The sequence below is a fragment of the Ciona robusta genome, chromosome 8 (genome assembly GCF_009617815.1).
Source record: "Ciona robusta chromosome 8, ASM961781v2".
Classification (NCBI taxonomy): domain Eukaryota; kingdom Metazoa; phylum Chordata; class Ascidiacea; order Phlebobranchia; family Cionidae; genus Ciona; species Ciona robusta.
The window spans coordinates 6,463,440-6,487,235 of NC_143242.1; the positions used below are offsets into that span (position 1 = coordinate 6,463,440).

Below are 23,796 nucleotides of genomic sequence, written 5' to 3' on the forward strand. Positions count from 1 at the left end.
CTTTTTCAACAAACGCACTTATAAATAACATAATTGCAGGAACTATAACTACAGCACATTCTACGACCATACATTACCAAAAGGTTTCGACCAATTACTATATTTTAGACACCAATCTTAACATTTTTTGTGACCACACCCTCCGCATACAAACAACATAAATTATCAAATCTGAGGATCTTCTATTTTACAACCTCACAGCTGCTTCGAGACTATCGGGGACGAAATATTTTAATTGAAAATGAGTACTTACTTTACTATTGTTTTTTTTTGCTATATTAAAGTTTAAAAAATATAATTTAATTAGGCGAATAAATGACTGAATGTAGATTAAAGATTATTCGGGTATATATGTAAAATTTCGTTTAAATGTGCTAAGTTTCGTTTTGGAAAACCATTTTCATTAAGAATATTAATTAGGGCTTGCAAATGTTGTTTTAGTTGTTTGTAAACGCTTTTTACCTATAAAATACACCTTTTACGATAAATGTTGGCAATATGTGTTCCCATTTTATTTCAAAGAACGAACAAACTGTCCGCCGAAAACATCCGGTTGATGCATTTCAGTTCTCTATGTACATAGCTCAGAAGTCTACTTCTGTCTAGTTGCTTTTTCGTTCGGTGATTTGGGAACATTCTCGGTTCTCATAATGTTGAATGTTATACGTATGTAATTGCCACAATATTCTGTTAGTAATATTTAAACAACAGGAAATGTTAGGTATCTTTTACATGTATTACCTCGTCTAAAAAGAATGTTGTTATTTTTAGCTTAGTGTTGAGATATAGTTTATAGAACTTATGTCTTATACCTGATTTTAATTCATTTCATTAAATGTTTATGTATAACAGACACATTGTTTAAGATTACCCATTAAAATGTTTAAGGTTTAAAAATTTTAAAAAAGTGTAAATGGACCCTTTGTTGTTTCGTGATACCAATTGAATTTTTTGGTCCAATGTGTTGTTCGTCGAATTTTAAACTAAATTGTGTTATGTTTGTGTGGTGAAGGCGCGTTCTCTCCATCACTACTAGAACAAACTTTGTGTAATCGCTTTCTAATTAATCTCAATGCTTTGTTTGCTCTCTGCGATTTTTGTTTGCTAAAGCAAATTGGTTCTTCCAGACCAATAAATGACTGGTACGAGTTAAATGTGACACAGCTTGGGTGTTGATGTTTAGTTATTTAGGAGACAAATAAAGTTATTATCAAGTTATGGGTTCTAGTTGACAACCTTGTGGTTTCTTGTATTCTTGAATTGTGTTTTATGTAGACCTAACATATTTTATATTTTGTAGTAATACATGTAACAAAATCTTGTGTAAGCTTTCTTTCTGTGCACGACCATTCAAAATTATATGATAGTTAAATACAATAACATTTTATTATAAAGCTTTTCACTCAAATATACTTAAATGATAATTAGTCAAGGGTGTATTATTATACCTTTATTAATTTTATTTATTTTTATTATTAAAGAGTTGTTGAAACTTGCACAGGTTCAGCCTTCTTTATAGACAGACTTTGGTTGTGTATTGACTCCATACTAAGTCAATTATTTTAGTTGAAAGTCAATTATTAATCAGTTTATTGCAACCGAATAGCTTTGGTGTGAGTCCATAGTGTATTTAAGTTAATGTTTTATCAATTTGTCATGAAGTCAGTACAACATCGTCAGCTGTAATTCAGTTACGACCCTATTGCAGCAATTTCCAAAGCTTGCCTATGTCATACATGTATAAAACTTTATGGTTATGTAACTTGTATACCTATTGTTGCATACATGTAATGACTTTGCATTGTGGTTGTGGTTTATTTGAACTTTGGCCAATGTTTTCTACTTTTATCTTATGCAAGGTGAATTGCATGATTTTTTGTGCAGTAAAATGTTTCTTGCATTGGAAGTTTGTCATAGGGACTTTAAAACTACAAATAAAACAACATAACATTATAAAATGACTTACTATATACTCTATAGTCTACTGTTTAGGTAATTTTTAATCCTTAATTAATTTTTTTCTTTTTTTGTTTGAGGTAGAATTTTAAATAATAAGGCAGTTGTAAAAGTATTTTTACTGCGGCTGTGATTTCCATCTGCCCTGTAGGTTAATCCATCTCGATTGTTGAGAGTAAATACCAATGCTACTTATGGCAACTGGAGTTTTCGTTATGTAGAAAATTTAAACAGTAGATTTTATTTTAGGTAAGTTGGATTAAGTGGTTGTATTATATACATGTAACTTATATTAGTTTACTTTGATATAAAATGAGGTGTGCAATGTGCATTAAAATAGCTAAAAAGTTATTATGATTATTGTTAAAACTTATATAGGCTATGGCGCTACGTTAGCCTATTTATATAAATGCTTCTATAAAAAGTTTTATTTATAAAAAAAATTTGAAGACCAACGGAAATGAAAGCAGCTTTTCGTCATGACGACAGTCTCGATAGCACTGGTAGTGGTGGAAGTTTCAATCTTCCGCAAAATAACTTTGCGCTTGTCGGACAAGATGCAGGAAATGAAATTCCTGTAAATTCAAACAGGATGGACAATCAACAAAACAGTGGTATGCATTTAATGTAGTAAAATATGAAATAAATCTAAATTATTTGTTGTAAATTGTAATGTTTACTTATTAATAGAATGTAGAAAGCCCACATTCATGTTTGGTGTTTCGTTTTTTGAATCTTTCTACTGTTATTCATTCTGTAGCACCATCCTTTAATTCCAATCAATTTCAAGCTATTTGGCAATTTGGGCAAGAGCTTAGTTTAGCTAAGACTGTGTTATAGTGCTAAGTAATACCAGCTTTATGGTAATTGCGTTGTGACTGCTGAGGAAAATGCTTAATGGTGCTTTGGAATTTGTGTGTAAAACAATTGCAGTGTTTTTAGCTTGTTGTCTGTTTAAAGGAAGTGGTTCTTCTACTGATGTGGGTTGGACTGGAGATTCAAAAGCAGCAGACACACGTCTAATGAGTCAAGAAGGAGTATTCCAGCTAACCAAGGATCTAAGAACCTTCTCTGAGGCTTTAACTGCCCTGAAATCTGTGTTTCTGGATGAAAGAAGTAAGTATATTACATTAAACTATTTAAGTTTTTTATAAGATATTTTTTAAAGAAGGATACAGCCCTACAGGGTGGGTGATAGTAAATGAAGGGGATACTTGCTTGTTGTATTGGTACCTCTGTTAGGTTTGTATTTAGGTATAACGTATTATATGACAGACTGGTAAACTGTGAATGGGTTCAGAATGGGTATTTGTGAAACAAACTATTTGATAATTGGTTGACTATGTATGACCGACTGGTAAACGATTATTTGTGAAAAAAAACTATTTTATATTTTACGGTTAAATGGTTGAGTATGTGCAACTGCCCGTAACATTTCCTATTGTGCTGAGGTATGCGTGTGGTTTGTGCGGGAAGCTGTGCTATTTATAGGGGATATTTAGCTCCAAGATTATATGATAACACCTCCATGTGCTAAACTAATGCAATGTTCAGATTCATCTGACAAATCCCAGCGAGTTCTGGCACATGAGCGATTAGGGGAGTTACTACAGGTGTTAAAGATGGTCGTGGATAAATATGCTGAACTTAACTCAACAGAGATTCTCTCCATGGCTGGGGTGTTGATTAGACACGTCAAAGGTATTTGCCAAAAATTCTCTTTGACTGTTAGTTTGGCACCACAGTTGTTCCATTACATATGTAAAAATATTAAAATTCTAGAATTTACTTCTATGCAAAACAACTCAAAGGTCAAAGGGCTAAATGTAGAGTAAACTAAAATAACTGTAATAAATTTCTTGAATCTGACCCTAATCTGGTGCTCATAGAGTTGCACGATTCTTGTGTAAAGTTATACTGTAAAGATCTGCTGCTTGGAGAAAGTAACAGACAAAACCAATCGAATTTTGTCTGTTTTTCTGTCTGAACTGAAAGAATTGTTTTATGACGCAGAGTATAACTATGAGGATGACAGACTTGACGCTTCTCCGGATATTTTTAGAGCAATCAACAATCTTGCCATGGCATTCAGCAACAGGTATGAAATGCAATTAGACCAAAATTCAATATTTTCAAATCGCAGCTGTTTTTAAAGTAGATTGAACTGTGTGGTTTTCATAGTGGTACATGTACCCCTGTCTAGGGCTTAGGTTGGCATCCGTAATTGTTACAGGAGTAATCTAATCAGTATAGTTGTAAACAACATTTCTTGTGAGTATTTTTAAAGTCCAATGTGTGTTTGAAAGTAAGGTACAATATTTAAGAAAAGGGTGGATAAAAAAAGATTAACAAAACCCACTTCTCCACTGTTTGTTTTACATATTTTGAACACACATATATAAATATATATTTGAGCTATTGAATCTCTTTATTGTAAGATTGTCCTGTATTTGATCAACTGGTCTGCACTAAGAATAAGACATAGACCAGCTGTCCAACCAGCCAGCTATACATAGAAATAGCACACGAGATTCTTATCATGGCAAACACTTACAAGTAACTGTGCTTTAGTTCAAGCCATAAGTCTTATCTGTGTTTTGATATATTTTTATTTATTCTTGGTATCTTTAGTGTATCTGAATGCTTGATGGGAGACGTACATATCAGTCCACGATTATCCATGGTAAGTTTAGTTTCTTAAACTTTTACACAGAATGTTAGGCTTTAATATTTGTACAAAAATAGCTGACTTTGCTAAAACATTTCATGCATTTGAAATATATATATAAAAAACAACATATCACAGTTTGCAAATATAGTATATTTGCTTGCTGGTATCTATAATCGCCTACAGTGGTTTCCTATGTGGTAGTTTTAATGTAGAACCGAGGTTATAAAAGCACAAAATCCCCACGGTTTTAAAAAAGGTGCCATTTTTTCTCATATTGGCTAAAAAAAAGTAGTACCAGATGTATTTAATTTACATGTTACATGTACTATGAATAACATGTGTTGGTACATTGTTATAATTAATATATATATGTAATGCCTAGTGTGATATGTGGGTTGTTTTATTTTAAGACTGGGATAGGAAGGATGTACTTAGAATACATAGAAACAACATCAGTTGTGTGGTTTTAAATCTACATATAGTGTTTGTATCCAAATCAACATAAAGAAGAATTTAATGGCGTTAACTGTACAATGTTACATATATTCAAATCATATTCAGTGTAATTCAAATGTGGTGCAAAGTGTCAGTTATTTTTATGTCTTTGGTATTTATTCGGGGAGGAATCCTAGTTTTCTCCCAGAAGAAGAAGTCAGTAACTCTATTTGTTTAAAAATTGGGTTCCACAAGACCTGAAACACAAACATGCTGTTCAACTTTTAAATAATGGTTTCACATGCTACGTAATAAAATTGAGTAATTTCTCCCTGTAGGGTTCCTATGAATTATACATTATAATACCACCACACCACTTAATATCAAATTCCCGTACAGACTTCTTCTCATTCATTTGATACTTTTGAAGCAAGTGACCAGAGGACAGAATCAATTGAAAATCCTCCAGAAATCCCAACTACTGAAGGTGTGTTATGTTTTGTGTATCAATAATTTTAGTCACTCCACAACAATATTCATGTGTATAAGCAAATGCATTGTCTTGTCTATGTAAATAGCAAATAAAAAGCATAGCTGCTAAACCCATAATGGCCATATGTGTCTATATACAGTTAGTTTAACAAATACACTGATATGTTGCAGTGGTTCATCTTGTACTAAATAGTAGGGGAGGGAGGGCAGTAATAGTTGGACCAGCTTTTTATAAGTCTAACTTATTGGTTGTATTTTACTGAATAATGCAGTAAAGGATTTTCATAGGACTATTCTTCCCCACGCCCCTGCATAAACTATCCCTGCCTATAAATGTACCACCACCACCACCACCACCACCACAACATCAAATCCAGCTACTTTTTCTGCAGTTCCAAGCTCTGAGAATACTTCATCTGAACATGCTGATGAGCTTTTACAGCGCATGGATGCAGGACTGGAAATGGCGTTCGAACGTGCGAAGATATTGTCCAAATATCTCAGTGACCTTATGACTTATGTGAAGAAGAAAGCTCATCTAGGTAAAAAAATAAATCTTTGTAGAAGTAAATTAGTTTTGTTCATTACCAAAAAGTTCCCCTAGGCTCATGCGCCTGTAAAAGAATTTAGGGGAAATTGTTGAAAACACACCCAGTTTTAAAGTTATTTAATATCACACCGATTTTCAGTTTAAGTGGAGAAATACACCTTTCATTTTAAAATATTTTTGCAAACGGTTCTTGTAGCATTTTTTCAACCTATTTTTTTATAAAATAAAAATACAACTAGTCAGTAATGTTAAATGTAAAAAAAAATGTCCTAATTATAGCGGTTTATTTTGTTAAATAGATGTTTTTATGTGTAACTACAAAATATGTCTGTAATATTTCCTAACATTGAGGTCTAAATGTTATGTAAACACAATCTGTTGTGTAATTGGTTTACACTGTAGGAGTTTAAACACACAAATCTAGGTCACTAGTCTTGTTATTAATAATTAATCTAAAAATCTTATGTTTTTAAAACATCATTTTAGATCATAAAAATTCTTTGGTAAGAACAGTTTATGAATAAAAAGTGCGTGTAAAATGTAATTTATCTGTAGTTTACATTTTGTACTTTGGTTTTGATCAATTTGTCTGATTTTTTAGTATTTATCTTCAACTATACGATATATATATAATAATATATATCAATGATTGATAAATTCCTCATTTATTTATCGATAAAATAATATATTTTAATTGATATTACTGGGTACGAGTGCTTGAAACCTAAAAATAAATATGTACAACATACACTTTCTATTTAGAAAATCAATGAAACTGCAGTTGGTTCACACATGCTACAATCTTTAAATTTTGATTTTTTCTTCGATAAATTAAAAAAAAAACAACAAATTTAAAAACAACACCAACTAAAAAGGTTTTAAAAAGGTAAAAATATGACCTTTATGTTGAATATTTGTTTTCAACAGAAATGGAGCATTCTAAGAGCTTGTTAAAGCTGTCACAAGCCACCAAACCCATTCTTTCAGAGCAAAGTTTCCTACCGTTCCAATCTCTTTACTGCACTGCACTTGATCATGTGAGTTTATAAATACCAAAACTTTTGGGTATTTTTAAGTTGGGCTGTTTTTAAGATTGGTGATTTTTATATTTATGGTATTTGTTTTATGGTATTTATGTACCTTCTTTTCACCTAACCCCACCCTTTTACACAACTGCACTGCAAAAGCAGTATTTTTTCTAAAAATAATAAGAAAAAGGGAAAAAATACCATGCGGTTTCTAATTTCACTAAATAAATTAGTTTTTTTTTAAAACACACAACTGCAAAAAAAATAATGATCCGAGCCAACCATACATTGGGAATCAATGGCTTACAACACTGTATGGTATCGTATGGTTGCCATGGGAAAAAGCATTTAGAGGATTCTTTTTTTTTTCAGGATCGAGAGTACGGGAGTAACAGCCATACAATGTATCAAGCCCAAATCCTACAGCAGAAGTTTCTGGAGCCTTTGCAAGCAAAGAAGAGCCAGCATGATAAACGGAGAAAAACCATACGTGACACTTGGAACAAAGAGAAACGAAGATCAGTGAGTCATCTAAACAACTTGTAGTTGCAATATGAATAGAATGTTTAATGTTTTACCATCAATATTTCATTAGTACATTTACAATATGTGTACTTGCAATTAAATATTTAAGGTTTTAACATATTGTATAACAGTATATGTCAACTAAAGTCCAACGGTTTAAAATGTTCTTTTTTTCTACTTCAACTTTAGGAGGAGGCAATACTAAACATGAAAAAAGCAAAGCAGACGTATCAAGTTAAAATCCAGGAGTATCATAAGGCAAAGGAGGCAGCTATTAAAGCTGAAACTGAGCAAAGTCAGCAGTCTAACCCTTCTCATCCGGCAAAACACGGAGCAGTTTCTCAAACTACGACACTCGGATCAGTTCTTTACTCCGCTGCTGCATCCGGGAAGATGGAGAAGAAGAAGAGGCAAGAAGAGGACACAAATTTGAAGGTAAATGCCAACTGCTTATTAAAATGAGAGCATAAACAGGTAATACATACACACAAATATTAAATTGTGAAGGTTCTTGTTGTAAATACCTTCTATCCAGGTTTTCCAAGTTAATTTATCAAACTGCTCTCTTATACAGAAATTTTTTGATGTATCTTTACTTTGTAGTAAAATTGTTTCATGCATTATTATGTATAAAATATATGTGTGTCTGCTGTGTGATATTTTATTCTACTTTTTATTGCACAACTTTTAGTTGCGTTTGCCAAGCTGTTATTTCTTTTCCCACGGAGCCATTATGTGCCCGCTGAGAAAACCTCATAAATCAAGTCAATGACGTCACAGTCAATCTGTAACCACGGACTAACCACTGCCTTTGATTCCAGGCCACTCAAGCTGAACATAATTACAAAGCTTACGTCATGGAAGCCAACAAACGCTTGAGAGATCTTGAAAGAAACAAGGTGAGATCCAACCGAAAATATTTTAATTACCAATTTTTGGAGGGGTAATCACCAAACTAGTTTTGGTAGGTTTTTAAATGCTGAATATTAAATTAGTAAACAAACAGAATTTGTTCAATATTATTTAAAGTCTCACTGCTAAATATCCCTTTGCACTACTGAAAAAAAAACCCTTTTAATATTTTGAGTTTTCAATATCATGTTACATTAATGATAGCCTACACCAAAAAACAACCTAGTGTGGACGTTTCATGTTACTTGTGCCAACAAATACTGTAGTTTGTCCAGTGCATACAAATGGGATTATTATACAGTCAACTGCCCCATAAAGTTTAGTCCCATTCATACCTATCTGCTAATATGGCAATAAATTCTTTATGCCAACAGATAACAGTGTATGTTGCTACAGCCTTCACAGGCCAGCAATTCTTTTTACCATTAGCTTTTAAACAGCGATCCAAATTTTTAATGTAGATATTTCAATATATTCAACAATAAATGTTTTTTGTTTTGTTCAATATATTTAACAATAAATGTTTTTTGTTTTGTTCAATATATTTAACAATAAATGTTTCTTAGTTAAGGGAGTTGTGTTAAAATATTCTTTATCTATCTATGTTATAACTGTGGGTATATATATCATCCTTATATACAATAATACAATACATCTAAGATTATTTAGCATAAACATAGCTTGTTGTATTACCGCACAGTTTTAAAAAACACAGCATAGCCTGCCTACCTTGCCACCCCAGGTTTGAGGGCTGTGTCTGTTTAAATCACATCAAATAACAGACTTGCAGCAGGGAGCTGTTTTACTAAAGTTAAACTGATATATATATGAAAAAGACAGTAGTACTAGTTAAAAAACCTCTAAAACAAGTTTCGTCTATTGGTTGGAGTAAGGTTTTTTTGCTTAATTTAAAAAATATAGTGTACCTGCATACCCACCCTGCCACTCCAGTTTCGGGGTCTGTTTTACTCGCATCAAATTTACTTTCTATTGTCACAGGTTCATTACCTTCAACAACTACGAGACCTGATGACACAATGTGACCAAACAGCACAAAGTGTCACAATCAGTTACTTCCAACTCCATCAACAATTATTCTCACCTTTGCCTGTACAGGTGCATAGCTTGTGAAAAGTTTTAACTGTCAGATACCGATGTTATGTTGATTTTGCCCTATATAAATAAGCCTTACGTAATCTGAATTGTTCAGTGTTGAAGGGTTAGGTGTAAACTGTATTGTTTAGTGTTGAAAAACCAGTGTTCAAATATTGTACTTTTTGGCAATTTAAAAGTTAAAACCTAACTTTTTTCCATTTTTCAAATCAAACTTGGCAGTTAAGAAGTTTTAAAAACTTTTTTTTTGACATTTGAAGAGTGTTACCTGTTTAGGCATTCAAAATTAAAACCGTCCTCTCCGTTCCTAAATTAATTTTCATGTTCCCAGTTTCAAGCAATGTGTGAAGACGCGAAGAGATACGAACCTGGCTTTCAATACACGGAATATATCAGGAACCTTCCCTCACAACCCTACCATATAAGGTCTGACTTTGAGTTTGAGCAAGTCTCGGTGGATGGAGCGCCTTACCTTGTTTCAGGTGAGTGTATGATCATTATTTAAACTTCAAGGCAGGTTTCCAAATTTTTTTTTTTTTAAAGATCGTTGTCGTATTTTTGTTTTCATGCGTGTCACCCACAGACCCTACAAATATTTTCAGACTTTTAAAACTCAGACCTTTCTCATCCCTGCTTTTAGCACCCCAGTGAGTTTCTGGTGGCAACCATTAATTAAACTTTAAATAATCTAACTACTAACCATAGACGTAACAGTAAGGGTCAAGAGTTAAAACATGTCACCTAACTTTTACAACAAGGATGGAATCATTAATTTAACACCCCAGTTTTAGGTTGGGTAACCTTACAATCAAGCAGAGCCAAGTATATAGCATTCACCACATTATTCAATAAGGTTCCCCATGTTTGACAACTATGAGTGTAACTGCATTTTAGCAATGTCATCCCAGATTTTGATCAAAGTTCAAAATACGTAATGCCTATGGGTATCACTTAAATTTTTTTTAAAACAGAGTGTTCGCCCTATGACTGAGTTTTGTGAATTGTACAACACCATATTCCAAAATGAAAGCATTTTGATGATAAAATATTAATGAAATATTCCGAAAAAAAACTTTGTACGTAAGTTCTGGAAAGGGTGACTCACTGTAAGTGATGAAAGCCATGTATGCGTCTGTTATCTTGTTTTTAATGATTAACCAAACATGTTCAACGTCAGCAACCAGTGCTCACAATTTTATTAATGTTGCGGAATTTAGATTTAATTTGGTATATATATATATATATGTATATATATGTGTGTGTGTGTATTTGTATACGCCTACCTTCTTTATTTAATTGTACAACTAATTATGTATTTAATATTGTGTCTTTTCTGGTACCATTTGTAGTAAACAAAGAACATATAAACTGTATCCTCACAACTCTTATAGACCATTGTTAATTGTTTAAAACACCACCAGGGTATTTGAATATTGGCAACTAAAGTTGTCCCGTCTCACCCCACTCTTGTCCCGCCTTCCCCCACTCCTATATATATTAACATTTGGTAATCATAGGTCGTTCAATGGAAACAGATGATTACCATGGAAAATCCACATCACAAGGCCATCATAGAACTAAAGGTGAATAACTGTCCCAGTTTGTTATATAGGAGGCTTGTATTGTTTAGACTGGTATACTGTTGTGTATTATTATTAAGTATTACATTTGTTGAGTCATTTTTGAAGGGGACAATTATTTTCGTTTTATGCAGTCAGTAATATGAATCATTTTGCAAATACACTGAAACCAAATCTGTAATACCGCATTCTCTTGCAGTAACAGGCTTAAATCCCAGAGTGTTACAGTAATAGCTCAAATTTAGTCAACTTCCGGGCCCATGGTGTTATGGTTATGGGCCAATCAGGCCTAAACCTAGCTACAATTCTGGCCCTTAACACAGGGTGTTAGGGCCAATCCCTGCACTTCTAAAAGGACCTCACACCCAATAAAATAAAAACCAAATTCTCACAGCGAGTTTTATTTTCCAGGTTTAAGCGACACTGAGAGCAGCAGCAGCCGATCTCTCGATGATATTTCCCCATCTGCCAGCCCAGGTGACCTAACAAGGGCAACCCATGGCAGCAGAAGGCTTTCCAACGCCGGCTCCTTGTCTTCGGAGGAAAATCTTGCTGATAAAGATGTCCCTGGATCCAACCTAGCTATCCCCGCAGAGCATGGTAGGACAATTTAAATGCTTTGTTTTTTTTATAAAAAATCTTTGCACCATTAAGCAATTACATGATTGCAGTTTTTAATATTTTTATTTTGTGCAAATAAATACAACTGTTTAAAAATTTGTTCAATAAAGTAGAAAAAAAGGTAAAAAAGTTTGAATACCTTTAGAGTTGTTTTCTTTCAAAGTTTAACAAGTTTATTATTCACTAATGTAAACAAACTAAACAGTTCTAATGTGGCTACACCAGGCACACCAGTCGCATTAATTCAGATGTATGAAAACAGACGGGGAGTTCAGTTGGGATGATGGGCTAAGTCTGGCCTAAATTGTAGATTCTTGAGAAGGACCTTACCCATGTAATATAAAAAATATGAAAAAATAAACCTGAACAAACTATTTCATCTACTCTTATAGCGTCTCATTAAGTTGTAGTTTCACATACATAACAATAATTTATTGTTTCAGGTGGACTTGGTCCAACCCCTGAGAGTTCTCCTGTACCTTACAGACATCAGACATCAAAACCAGCGAGCAAAATCGCAACAATGGCTGCTAATGTGCAACGAGCCTTTAAGGTAGATGTGTGTTATCTTTAAAACAATCTATTTTATGTACATGGTGTTGCTGCTAAGTGTGTTATAAGTCTAAAAAGTAAATGAAATTTTTTCCTAAAAAATAAATCTTTAAGTGTACAGCCTGGAGGGTTTTAACTAAATTATAAAATAACTCTGGTAATTGTTTGTTTTGTGATCTTAAAGTCTTACTTTTTGTTTGCCATACGACTGGACTCCATCAGGCTATGTTATAAAGTGTATTGTCCATGACACATGGCATAACAGATGAAACTTTAGTATTAAAAATTACAAACAAAGAATTACAAGGAATTTTATTTCAGAATAAAGTGGTAGGTTAAATGTCTTTGATATCTGCTATTATATTTTCCTAACAGCTAAAGTGGTACTTAATCTAAAACATATAAGCTTTAAAATACTAATCTTGCAGAGTAAAAAGTCATCAAAATCTTCTTTATTTGGAGTGGAGTTTTCTGTTGCCACACAAGATGTGCCCGATGGGATTCCTTACCTTGTTAAGCGATGTATTGCTGAGATTGACAACCGAGCTCTTAATGCAAAGGTAGCTGCTTGTTTTTGAAATAGTAGCATAGCTGTTACATGCTGAAATAATATATAATATGATAACAATATATAATGTGATGCGGAAATAACAAATATACAAAATCTAACTAAAATATATGATATGATGGTGTCGAAAAATACAAGGTAGCTTTAAGCTGGTATAAATAAAATATTAACAAAAAAATATGTTTCTATTTAGGGTATTTACCGGGTAAATGGGGTCAAAAATCGTGTCGAGAAGTTGTGCACGCAATTTGACTTGTCCGCGGACCGAGTCGACCTTTCCCAGCAGTCGCCACACGATGTCAGCGGAGTGCTCAAATATTTTCTTCGTCAACTACCAGAGCCACTAATGCAATTCAACCTTTATCCTACTTTCCTTGATATAGCAAAGGTAGGCAGTGGAAAACAAGCTATTTTACACTAAAACTAATTCCTTTTTTGCACTTTTGTGTAAAGGATCAAATATTAAAAACCTTGGCATGCCTTTTCTTATATAGAATGCACCGAAACTGTTGTATTATAGTTATAAATTCTGTTATCTGTTAAAATCTTTTATAATTTTCACAAAAATTGAACCCTATATTAAAACTCAATACCATTTAATCTGTTTGTGATTTTATCAGTACACTATATTATTTTTCAGGATTACCAACAAGTGATCACTTCAACCAACGAAGCGATGGCTCAAGCAAAAGAAGCAAACTTACCGATGCCAGACCCACCTACCCGTGCCTTCCTAGATTCATTTGTCCTTAGATTAAAAGAAACAGTTGAAACGTTACCTCTGCCTAACCGGAATACACTTCAGTATATAATATCCCATCTTACAAGGTTAGTTTTCTAACTGTGTATACCTGTTGCTTAATGTGTAGTAGGTTTTTAGTATAGACAGGGGTGAATTAGCAAACTAAACCAGCCCTTTAGAAACACAAGCGCCATACTCTGATTAATCCAAATTTTGTAGCATCTACAACAAGGTATATGCGCTTAAATTTAACTGGCTCGCTGAGAAAATTCCTACATTCATGCTAATCTGGCACAAGGTTTATGTACTTAATTGTAGGTCTTTTATAAAATGTCTCAAGTTAGTTTTATATAAACGAAGAATTATTTAATCTTGATAATTTTCACCAAAACTTAGCAATGCTTTTGTCAATTGTTAACTACCAAAACTATCATGCCCTAAACTTCCAATTTGATTTAGAATTGCCTCACAATCGCACGATAACAAGATGACGGCAAACAACCTTGCCATTGTGTTTGGTCCAACTCTGTTACGACCGCAGCTCACGTAAGTTTACTAAATCCAAAAACAAACCCTATGTTTACTGTTTAGTAATATAAAATAAAATGAAAAAAGGTGAAATACAAGTAAAACATGGCTCCGAACATATTGTCGAATTGATTTTTCAAACTTTTATTTTGTTTATTTTATTACCCTCATAAATGATTGGTATACAATTACATTCACAAGTAAAATGTATGGTTTCCTTAATATTCATGGTAATATGTTTTATTGTGCTACAAGTTACTGACTTTCCAAGCTATATACATATTATAAGCCATACATATTCCCTAGGGATGGGAATGAGTCATTGAAAACACTGATAGACATGCCGTATCAATCGCGTATAGTGGAATTACTACTTATCCACAAGGATGCGATATTTGGCACACACACTCACACAGCTGGTAATATCTTCCCGTTTGCAGGTGAGCAAAGAAGCTGAGTATTATGCATGATATTGCTGCCTTCTTTTCACATAGTTTAAGCATTTTTTTATAGTTTTTGCAGTAAAAAGCTTTTATGTTATTGCAGTTTGCAATCTATTTATAGTTTAAATTAAAACTAACTCTAAAGCACTTTTTATGATGTGAAAAATTTATCCGTGTTTCTGTAGATTATTTTCAAAGTAGTGTTTATCCATTTTTAGCATAGGTTTTTGTAGCATCACTCTGGTAGATACCTAGTCAGCTTCTAGACATTTTATGTTTTCTGTCAATATCATTTCTGGGCCTAACAAATTTACAACGCTCATCCCATTGAGTTTAGGCTTCCACCATACCCCATCATCATATAGTGTTGATGAAGGCTCCACGGAGCCAGAAAATGACGGCATCACGGCCTCATTGAGACAGGTCACTCTCATAGCAGAGGGCACTAACAAAAGCTCGGACGAGGTGTCACACGAGGGCGATATTCTACTCAATTTTGACGACGATGTCCCCATCGAAGCACCCCAGGCGTCCAACGCGGTACGCTGTGATTGGTGATGTCTAACAGCGAGTTTTTTGTGTTTTAAACTTAACCATACATACGACCTGGTGCAAATTATTCAGCGCTAATTTCACCAACAGTACATTCAAGTAATGTACAGCAGGCTTCCTCATTGCATGTAGTTTTTATTTTAACGCATTGTGCATGTAGCATCATTCCAGGAGCCCTAATTTCCACTTTTCCATTAACATCTCTTCTCCCTTTCACATGCTTGCGTCGCTGTGTTCTGCATGGCTTTACACAACAGAGTGGTTCGGACGTTCACATCCTGCCACTAACTGGTGAGTCAGTGATGCCAGGGCAGTGTTTCCACTTTTGAAACTTTTTGCTTGGGTGGTAGTGTTAACCGCATGGAGCATTTTTATGTTTGTAATCATTTAAATGGATTGACTGCCAGTTTGTATAAAACGACCTTTGGAAATTTAACTTAAAAACTATAGTGTAAGTCTGTCTTCACACCAAACTGTCTGAACGAAGGTATATTTTTGCTAGCAACATTTATCACCATGAAAGGTAAACTACGAATGCCAACCCTCATTTATAAGCATGGCTATTTTTGCATTCACTGTGTTGTATATCAATGCACACAAAGTTAAGTAATTTCTTAAGTCCACATTCAGCTTACTAGTAGCAACACACTGCGTTAATTTTGGCCTAGTATTAATTGGCACCAAACTTTTTAAAATGCAGGGGAGGCAAGGATAGGTAAGACACACATTTTTGTCCTACAAATCCAACATATTAGCTTTAATGTTTACTGATTGTTGCAGTGTAGAAAATTCTTGGGTATGTCTGCTTACCCTGCCACCCCAGGTTTGGTGCCTATGACAGTACATTTTAAACTGCTCAGCAAAATGACATCTTGTTCCATGACTTGTGTATTACATTGTAGACTGCGGAGAGATCATTCGAGATAGCTCTGGTGTGAACAACATTGATATGAAAACTAACCTCAATGGATCAAGTTAGTACTTCACTGTGTATTGCATATTTTAAACTTGGTTAAATTCTGCACCTGTGCAGTTAACTGTTTTATTTCCAGTTAGGCAATTATTAAAAATTAATTCAACTTGCTGTGTAGGTCAAAACAGTGGATTAGAAGGTGGAAAACTAAATTCAATGAAACAGCGACCTAACTTGCTAAATCTTCATACAAGTAGCACAGAAAGCGAACCTAATTTACTTGATTTCTCTCCGAAGACTGGATTAACTCCACTCACGGAAAACGCAATCTGCAACGACGTGCAAATCCCTGTTGTTCCAGCCCGGAATCGGTCGCGAAAAACTTCTGCTAATCGAACTGAGGGAGCAAAACCCGATGAACTTTTAAGTGGCGGAGATGCTGAAAACCTCTCCAACTTGTCTGAGTCCTTGTATTCTTCCATGTCACGTCGTATAAGTATATCTTCAGTTTCCAAGATCACAAAAAATCTTGGCAGACGACCTCCCCTTTTAAAGTCAGGCAGCGTTGATTCTTTAGCTTGCCCTTTGGAACCAAAGGTGTCAGATCAGCAGCCACGATCTAGGAAACTGCCAACTATTCCAGCTCATGTTTCTGGAACTAACTCAGCTTACTATATGGCGGGCAGGACCCCTCCTCAACCCAGTATGGGCCAGAAGTCGTCCAGTTTCTCTCTATCACTTCCTAACCCTGATACTTCAGCTCCGGCAGCAAAACGTGGAATTCTTCTTGATGATTTTAAATCAAACGAAGAGAAAGAGGGTTCATTTTGCTGATTTAAAAGTTTAAAAACACAACTAAAACATCAAGATAATATAATTATGTCTCCAATTTAAAAACTTAATTAATAGCTTATGTTTCACCCAATTGATTATGATTTCCGCGGTACAATCATTGACAGGATTTAGTGTAAGTATCAAAACTTGGCTTCACATTACACATCTAATTCATTCCTGGCTCAAGTTGTTACACTTCTCCATTCTTGGTGCAATATCTTAGCATTCCATGCCGAAGCATTGTAACAGTATTTGATCTTTAGACATGCAATGTATCACATTCGAACTATCAACTCCGCCCTGCCCCCCTGTATGCTTCATAACCTAGATAACGGCCGCTTGTCAGTGTCATTGTGAATATTTCCATAACCATTTTATGACCGAACCGATTAACCAGTGTGTTTAAACCAATTTTAACCTGACTGATTTATCGTATTGTTTATTGTGCCCCTTCTATGACTTATTGTATTTATTTTGTATCGATGCAGTTATTCATGTTACCATGTAGAAGATAGCTTTTATCTGCTCATTACTAAACGTTTTTAGCACGACTGCAATTTGCGTATGCTTTTTCGCCCTAACCCTTTCAATATTGTTCTATCTCAATGCCCTACAGAATGTTAAAGGCATGAAGGATACACTCCAACTACGACCTTGAATATTTGGCTCCCTTTATTTTACCCAAATTATGTGGTGCGTTGCCCAACACGGCCAAAATTCAAGTTTTACTCCCAAGTGATTTTGCTCCTACCAAATTAACGATAGTATGCGATCACAATATTTCGTTGTATCAACGTAACGTCGAAAATATAACGTTTAATAAAAGTTATGAATACTGCATAAGTGTGACAGACAGGTAAAACCCGAAAGACATTTTGTATTCTGTTTGATATGTAATTGACTTCTGGAATTAGCCGGTGATCATTCATTCACGTTTGCGCAACCTGGATTTTAACCAATCCGTAAAGATAATGTTTCATTTAGCTCGTTTATTAATGTTCCTAAAAAGTAATTTTAAATTGTCCGGCGCCGTGGCGTAGTGGTTAGCGTGCTTGCCTGTAACCATTAGGTAATGGGTTCAAGGCTCGTCGCTGCTACCATTGTGGGCGTATGTGTCCTTGGGCAAGACACTTAACGACAATTGCTTCAACCCAGCGGTCACTAATGGGTTGTCCAAATTATCAGCCATACATAAAAAAAATGAAAAAAATCCAAAAAAAAATAATTACCCACATAGTAACATACAAGGTAACTCGTAAGCTGGCACGAGGTGTTAAACCAGTGTTATAACGACTGTCGTTTTCCGGCCACGCGAGGATAAAGTAAGTTACATTCATTCATTCATACATTACATAAATTACTGATGTGAGGTAATGTCGTATCTATGTCTTCCGCTTGAAATAGGGAAACATTTGCTTCGTTATCGCAAGTGGGGACAGAAACGAAGTTCGGTTTGAATTAAAAGCAAACTTTCCAGATAAGTATGCACTATGCACATTAATAAACGCTGGTTGGACATCATTTTGACTGCGGTAAGTCTGTGGTACACTGATATTTCGTAAAAATAAATTCATATGTGTACATAATTACCCAGAAGGTAACATACTTGGTAACTCGTAAGCTGGCGCGAGGTGTATGAAAGAGAACCCCGTGGCCCTGTGTTATAACGACTGTCGTTTTTCGGGTATGCAAGGATAAAGCAAGTTACATTCATATATTTATTATTGCTGAGATACAGCAGTTTTGTTAAACATGTTTTTTTTTTGTAGATTCTGTTTGGAATTGTGGTTCTATCCTGGACATACGTTTTGTACACCACCCGGCTTACAGGGTTACGAATTTTAAACCAAAGATTTGGTACAACTCAGTAACGAAATCATGTATAAGCCTGGAGGAGAGGAAAGCAAAAATGGAAACATTAACTATGTTAAGGACTTGTACCCACAAGCCAAAAACTTACAGATGAAAGTCATTGTTTTACATGTTGGAAACTCATACAAAACAAAGGATGGTAACGAAGTGCGGTCTTGCAAAGTAGCGGATAAAACCGGCAGTGTAAACTTATCTATATGGGGTGATTATGGTAACCATATTCAGCCAGGTGACATTCTATCTCTGAGTCGCTGTTATGCAGTATTGTTTAAGAGCTGTCTTACATTGTATGTTGGAAAGTTTGGGAGTCTTACAAAAGTTGGGGAGTTCTGTATGGTATTTAATGAGGTGCCGGATATTAGTGACCAGAATCCTGAATGGATCCAACAGAATCAGGAAAACAACAAAAACACACCTGCCCAACCCCCTGTACCAGGCAATCCACCTTCAGCCCAGAATTCTCCAAACCAAAAACCACCCCCAAACAATAACAATAATAAAAATCCTGCATTTAGACACAAACCCTGATATAGGGAACAGGATATAGACATTATAGGTAACATTGCGTTTTGGAATAAACTTTGATAATTTACTATTCTGTATACATTTCAACTGAACCTCTATTTAATATTTGAATTTTCTTAGATATTTGCAATTACAGCAAAAATCGTGGTTCACTTTCACATTTCTACTGTTTTTGTGAATTCTCTGCAATAAAACAGCTTATAGCGCTTTGTTTTTTATCTAAAAGGATCATTTTATTAATTGGAAATATGATCCACGGCGGCAGTGTACAATATAAAAAGTACTAAAACATTTGTGAACCAAAGCAGGTGCTATGAAGAGTAACTTGTTTTTCTATTCCTTCTCTTCTTTTTCTTTGCATCAGTTTTTTTTGACTTCTTTTTCTTTTTATGTTTGGCTGGTTTCTTATCACTTTCAGAGCTGGAGTCATCTTCATACTTACTCCTCTTCTTCTTTTTAGAGAATCTTTCTTCTGTTGAACTGTCTTCAGATGATAAATCATCACTTGAACTTGTTCTTCTAAGGAAAAAAGTAATTTTAGGTTTAATAAATAGCTCATTGTACATAGTAAAGTTATTCAACAATACATAAACAACAAACTTGCCTCTTTTTCTTCTTTTTTCTTTTTAATTTCTCTTTTTTTGCCCTTTTTTCTTCTGCTCTTTTTGTGATCACTTCATCATCATCTTCCGAGCTTGTACTGCTGACATCAAGCACTATGTCTTTGTTCGCATCAACACGTAAAAAGTTCCGACACTCAAAGGTTAAATGACCAGCTGAAAAGTATTGAATGTAACGAATAATGTAACTTATTTATCTTCGCCTAGCGGAGCAACAACAGTTGATATAACATGGGTGTTTTACAATGCAAAACGGGTATGAATGAATGTAACTTATTTATCCTTACATGGCAACAACAGTCAGTATAACATGGGTGTTCTATTTCCTAAACTGCATTAAAAGGAATGACTTTGGTTTACATGTGTAGCATCTATTTACAAGGTATGTTAAAGATGCATATACACAAGGTTTCTTTTATACTATTGTCAATTTACTTAAAACTATTGTTTACATGCAATAAGGATATGAAAATAACATTTGTATAGTCATTACCACAACCTCAAATTACGGGAGCTAATAAAAATTAAAAACCTACGATATCCGCACTTTTTGCAGCCAATCTTCTGCGATTTGTTTTGGTTTGTCAACCTTGCGACGATCGCTGAAACAAACAAAGTTACAACAGTGTAATGTAGGGTTTTACAAAATAAGAGACTTACCTTCTTCGCTATTCGCCATTATCGTCCTGCTGTTTCGGATTCTTGTAAATGTTTACAGTAAAATTGACGTATTTTTCTGCGCCGTCTTTAAAAAATGTTGTTTACATTAAAACGCAACGGTGGTGTCGAAACGTTTATCTTATTTTTATGTTTCTGAGTCATGGATGGTTGATCATCGTATTATTGTCACGTGCCGAAACAGCCAATCACGTGCAAATGATCTGGCAAGGCATTTTTTCTCGAAGAAAAAGGTTCGCACAGAACGTTGGCTCGGCTGGCGGGGCACAGGTCTCGTTTGCTCGTCATTTCTCCGATGCTGGCGTGGTGTGTGGATGTGTTTCTATGTAGAATTTCCCACTGTTCCGACTCTTATTTTGCGCATAGTTTCAGATAAATAATCGCACGGATCATTTGTCCCTTGCATATTTTGCACCTTGCGAAACTCAGACGATAGATCACGACTGTTTCGAATCGTTTGGATGCCCGTTCCATATATAGCGTGTAAGTGTAGCGCTATTACGTCACCGGTCTTATAAATCGATTGTTCAGAGTAACCGGTAAGTACGGAAGCGCGTGTTCTGTAGCTCTTAAGTCTTACCATTCGTAGTTATAGTTTCACTAGTCAGTAGCCCAACCCAATTTGGAAACTAAGTCAGTAGATACCGACTCTGAAGTAAACAAATACGTTTCCGCGGGTCTGTGATGACAGCTATATTGTTTAGCATGTGTGCGCGGTGTCAGACATAGAGATCGGGCAGTGAGTCGCATGGGGTCGTAAACCGATTTGTACCTCAATTTTATGTGCGAAAAGGGCTATAAATGATGCCATTTGACATAATAGAAAAAAAGAAATAGTTTATCACAGCAATGTAATCAGGGACTTCCGCTTACATTCCTGAGCGTAGAAACAAAGACAAGCGCTGCGTAGTGTAAAGCAATTTTAACGTTCTTACTTATTTCGGTGTATTTTTATTGTTTCAGCACTTCGATATGAAAAGAACAGTCAACTTGAGAGACATGTCAGCCACCCGTGCCCCACCTAAACCTGCCAACCCACATGAATCTCAGACTAGAAAAATTATGCTTGGATTGCAACAAGAGAAGAAACGTCTACGTATGCTGAATCAAAACGGGTAAGAAACTCACTGAAAGCAATTTTCGCCGTTTAATGCCTATGTAATAGGAAAGTGTAATTTATACCCTCTACTTTTAGTTCAAATCAGGTGAATTTACCTCCGAAACAGCAACTGAAACCAGTAGTTCAGCCGAACCGTTCCCCGCCTGCAGAAGTTGGACATCATATTTCCCCCACACAGCGTAACGCATTACAGGTAAATCTTTTTAATTATAGAAGAAAAAAAACACACAAATTAGATAAGGTTCTTTTTCATGTTAACTGATCCTTGTTTTCTTCTAGATGGCTAACAGTACGTCGTTCGGTTACTTCATACCTCAAGCGTCGTCTTTTGGAAACATCATTTTGCCCGTCATACCGCGCATAGGGCCTAATCAGGCAGTTTCGCACTAGCGTAAAATTGCAATTCGCGGGTTATAGTCCATAAGCGGCGAGCACAATGCGCTTATAGGGAGAAGCACTTTCTAGCTGATCGCCAAGATGCAGTCTTAAGTTCTATTTAATATTTTCCCACTTTATAGAGATGTAAGGATTTTTATTTACAAATACTGTCAATTGCTAGAGTAGCAATGATCCAATACTTTGGACGAATCCTCCCACCACGAGCTTCTCTGTTGAAAGGGCAATTACGAAAACTGGGCTCTAATGTAGAGGTTGGACAGACGGTGACACAGACTCGTATCTTCACTTCAGCTGACGTTGCTGATTTTGCTCGCCTTACTGGGGATTCGAACCCCTTACACATAGACCCGAACTTCGCACGAGATTCGGGTGCATTTAATGCTCCGATAGTCCACGGTGCTCTTATAAATGGTTTCGTATCTGGAATTCTTGGTATGACACTCCCAGGTCCCGGCACTGTCGCCTTTTCTCTGACCTTAAAGTTTCCAAACCCATTATACATTAACGAGGCTGTTAAAGCCAAAATTTCGATCGAATCCGTGAAAAAACGATTCGTAGAATGCGATATTGAATGCACTGCAGACAGCAAAGCTGTAATGACCGGCAGAGCTGTTGTTATGGTTACCAAGTAGACTTTGTGACCTAAAGGTCATTGCAACACCGAACAAATATTTCTAAAATCGCGTACATATACTTTGCATTCGCTATAACGACTTCCCGGTAGCTGTTTCAGTTCGTATCCGAAGTAAATTTTGTTTTGACTATAATCCGGCGTCTAAAATGCTTCTACAAAGAAGTTAAATTTATCCAATGCTCTAATTCCAAGCTGTAATATCAGGCATACGGCATCCTGCACAGAAGTGATACGATTTATTAGAACACTATTTCAACGACAACAACTGTCATATTCTCTTGGATGGTCATTTCCGTTCATTTGTTAGCAGTAATTTATCCATTATCAAGCAGTTTTACGGTTTGGTGCTATTTTTGTATTTCTCTTGGCCGAATGAATGCACAGCAGTAAGTCGGGTAGTATAGAAATATTTATTTTTCATTGAGCACGCTTTTAATTGCATGTGTTGTTTAAAGGAGCACCCAAGTACGCAGTAGTTAGTGGTTTTACTGAGGTCTATGTCAATATTTAAACCTGCATATTGCACAAAGCAACAATATGCAGTATAAATCTATATAACGGAACTGGTTAAACATAGTAACAGACCTATGACGCACGAAGCAGTGTTCAGCGCAACCTATTCATAAACGTCAGATGCGGTCGACCCATTCTTGGCATCTCAACCGAATTGTATTCGCTGTTAACATGCGTCATTCCGTGGAAAACCTGTAACTATACTTAGCCTTTGTACAGTCCACAACACATGTGTAAACAGATACAATGCATGCCGCGTGAAACAACCTTGCAATTATGGTAGTTAACGCCCACGCAAACGATCTGAATGTGTTCATCTTACACGTATTACAACTTTAAACTTAAATAGATCATAAACACGGAATTTTCTCGGAAGTTTTAAAACAATCATACCGCCCCATTTGTATATTACGATTTTTA

The 23,796-nt window shown here is 35.2% G+C and overlaps 5 protein-coding genes across 9 annotated transcripts; 4 read left to right on the plus strand and 1 right to left on the minus strand.

The window, feature by feature from the left end:
- Window positions 1–504: 504 nt before the first annotated feature.
- LOC149732841 (rho GTPase-activating protein 45-like) lies at window positions 505–17,858 on the plus strand. 3 transcript variants are annotated; one of them, XM_089882903.1, is made up of 26 exons: window positions 505–2,205; window positions 2,407–2,570; window positions 2,917–3,072; window positions 3,511–3,657; window positions 3,970–4,054; window positions 4,588–4,639; window positions 5,462–5,549; window positions 5,947–6,096; window positions 7,032–7,141; window positions 7,505–7,654; window positions 7,847–8,092; window positions 8,479–8,556; window positions 9,569–9,685; window positions 10,014–10,164; window positions 11,200–11,265; window positions 11,674–11,862; window positions 12,327–12,436; window positions 12,864–12,995; window positions 13,197–13,391; window positions 13,644–13,831; window positions 14,205–14,291; window positions 14,580–14,713; window positions 15,054–15,256; window positions 15,526–15,559; window positions 16,171–16,242; window positions 16,360–17,858. In XM_089882903.1, the coding sequence occupies exons 2-26, from the start codon at window positions 2,417–2,419 to the stop codon at window positions 17,013–17,015; spliced, it is 3,750 nt and encodes a 1,249-aa protein (XP_089739029.1). In that variant the 5' UTR covers window positions 505–2,205; window positions 2,407–2,416; the 3' UTR covers window positions 17,016–17,858. The 3 variants fall into 3 exon arrangements, with proteins under 3 accessions (XP_089739029.1, XP_089739030.1, XP_089739031.1); XM_089882905.1 differs by lacking the exon at window positions 15,526–15,559 and having other exon boundaries at window positions 507–2,205; window positions 16,360–16,867; XM_089882904.1 differs by lacking the exons at window positions 15,054–15,256; window positions 15,526–15,559.
- A 530-nt stretch (window positions 17,859–18,388) lies between these two features.
- Window positions 18,389–19,618, plus strand: LOC149732842 (SOSS complex subunit B1-like). The gene is made up of 2 exons (XM_089882924.1): window positions 18,389–18,547; window positions 18,785–19,618. Exon 2 carries the CDS (start codon window positions 18,894–18,896, stop codon window positions 19,413–19,415), a length of 522 nt encoding a protein of 173 aa, XP_089739050.1. The 5' UTR covers window positions 18,389–18,547; window positions 18,785–18,893; the 3' UTR covers window positions 19,416–19,618.
- A 1-nt stretch (window position 19,619) lies between these two features.
- LOC149732843 (uncharacterized) lies at window positions 19,620–20,853 on the minus strand. 2 transcript variants are annotated; one of them, XM_089882926.1, is made up of 4 exons: window positions 20,693–20,853; window positions 20,569–20,634; window positions 20,017–20,188; window positions 19,620–19,931 (listed from the first exon to the last, which is right to left on the minus strand). In XM_089882926.1, exons 1-4 carry the CDS (start codon window positions 20,709–20,711, stop codon window positions 19,724–19,726), a joined length of 465 nt encoding a protein of 154 aa, XP_089739052.1. In that variant the 5' UTR covers window positions 20,712–20,853; the 3' UTR covers window positions 19,620–19,723. The 2 variants fall into 2 exon arrangements, with proteins under 2 accessions (XP_089739052.1, XP_089739053.1); XM_089882927.1 differs by lacking the exon at window positions 20,569–20,634.
- A 134-nt stretch (window positions 20,854–20,987) lies between these two features.
- LOC149732844 (SOSS complex subunit C-like) lies at window positions 20,988–22,996 on the plus strand. Of its 2 annotated transcripts, none has more exons than XM_089882931.1 (4): window positions 20,988–21,249; window positions 21,674–21,825; window positions 21,906–22,023; window positions 22,110–22,996. In XM_089882931.1, exons 2-4 carry the CDS (start codon window positions 21,683–21,685, stop codon window positions 22,218–22,220), a joined length of 372 nt encoding a protein of 123 aa, XP_089739057.1. In that variant the 5' UTR covers window positions 20,988–21,249; window positions 21,674–21,682; the 3' UTR covers window positions 22,221–22,996. The 2 variants fall into 2 exon arrangements, with proteins under 2 accessions (XP_089739057.1, XP_089739058.1); XM_089882932.1 differs by having other exon boundaries at window positions 20,996–21,193.
- On the plus strand, window positions 22,397–22,996 carry LOC149732845 (hydroxyacyl-thioester dehydratase type 2, mitochondrial-like). Its single transcript, XM_089882929.1, has one exon. The coding sequence runs from the start codon at window positions 22,397–22,399 to the stop codon at window positions 22,859–22,861; it is 465 nt and encodes a 154-aa protein (XP_089739055.1). The 3' UTR covers window positions 22,862–22,996.
- Window positions 22,997–23,796: the final 800 nt, after the last annotated feature.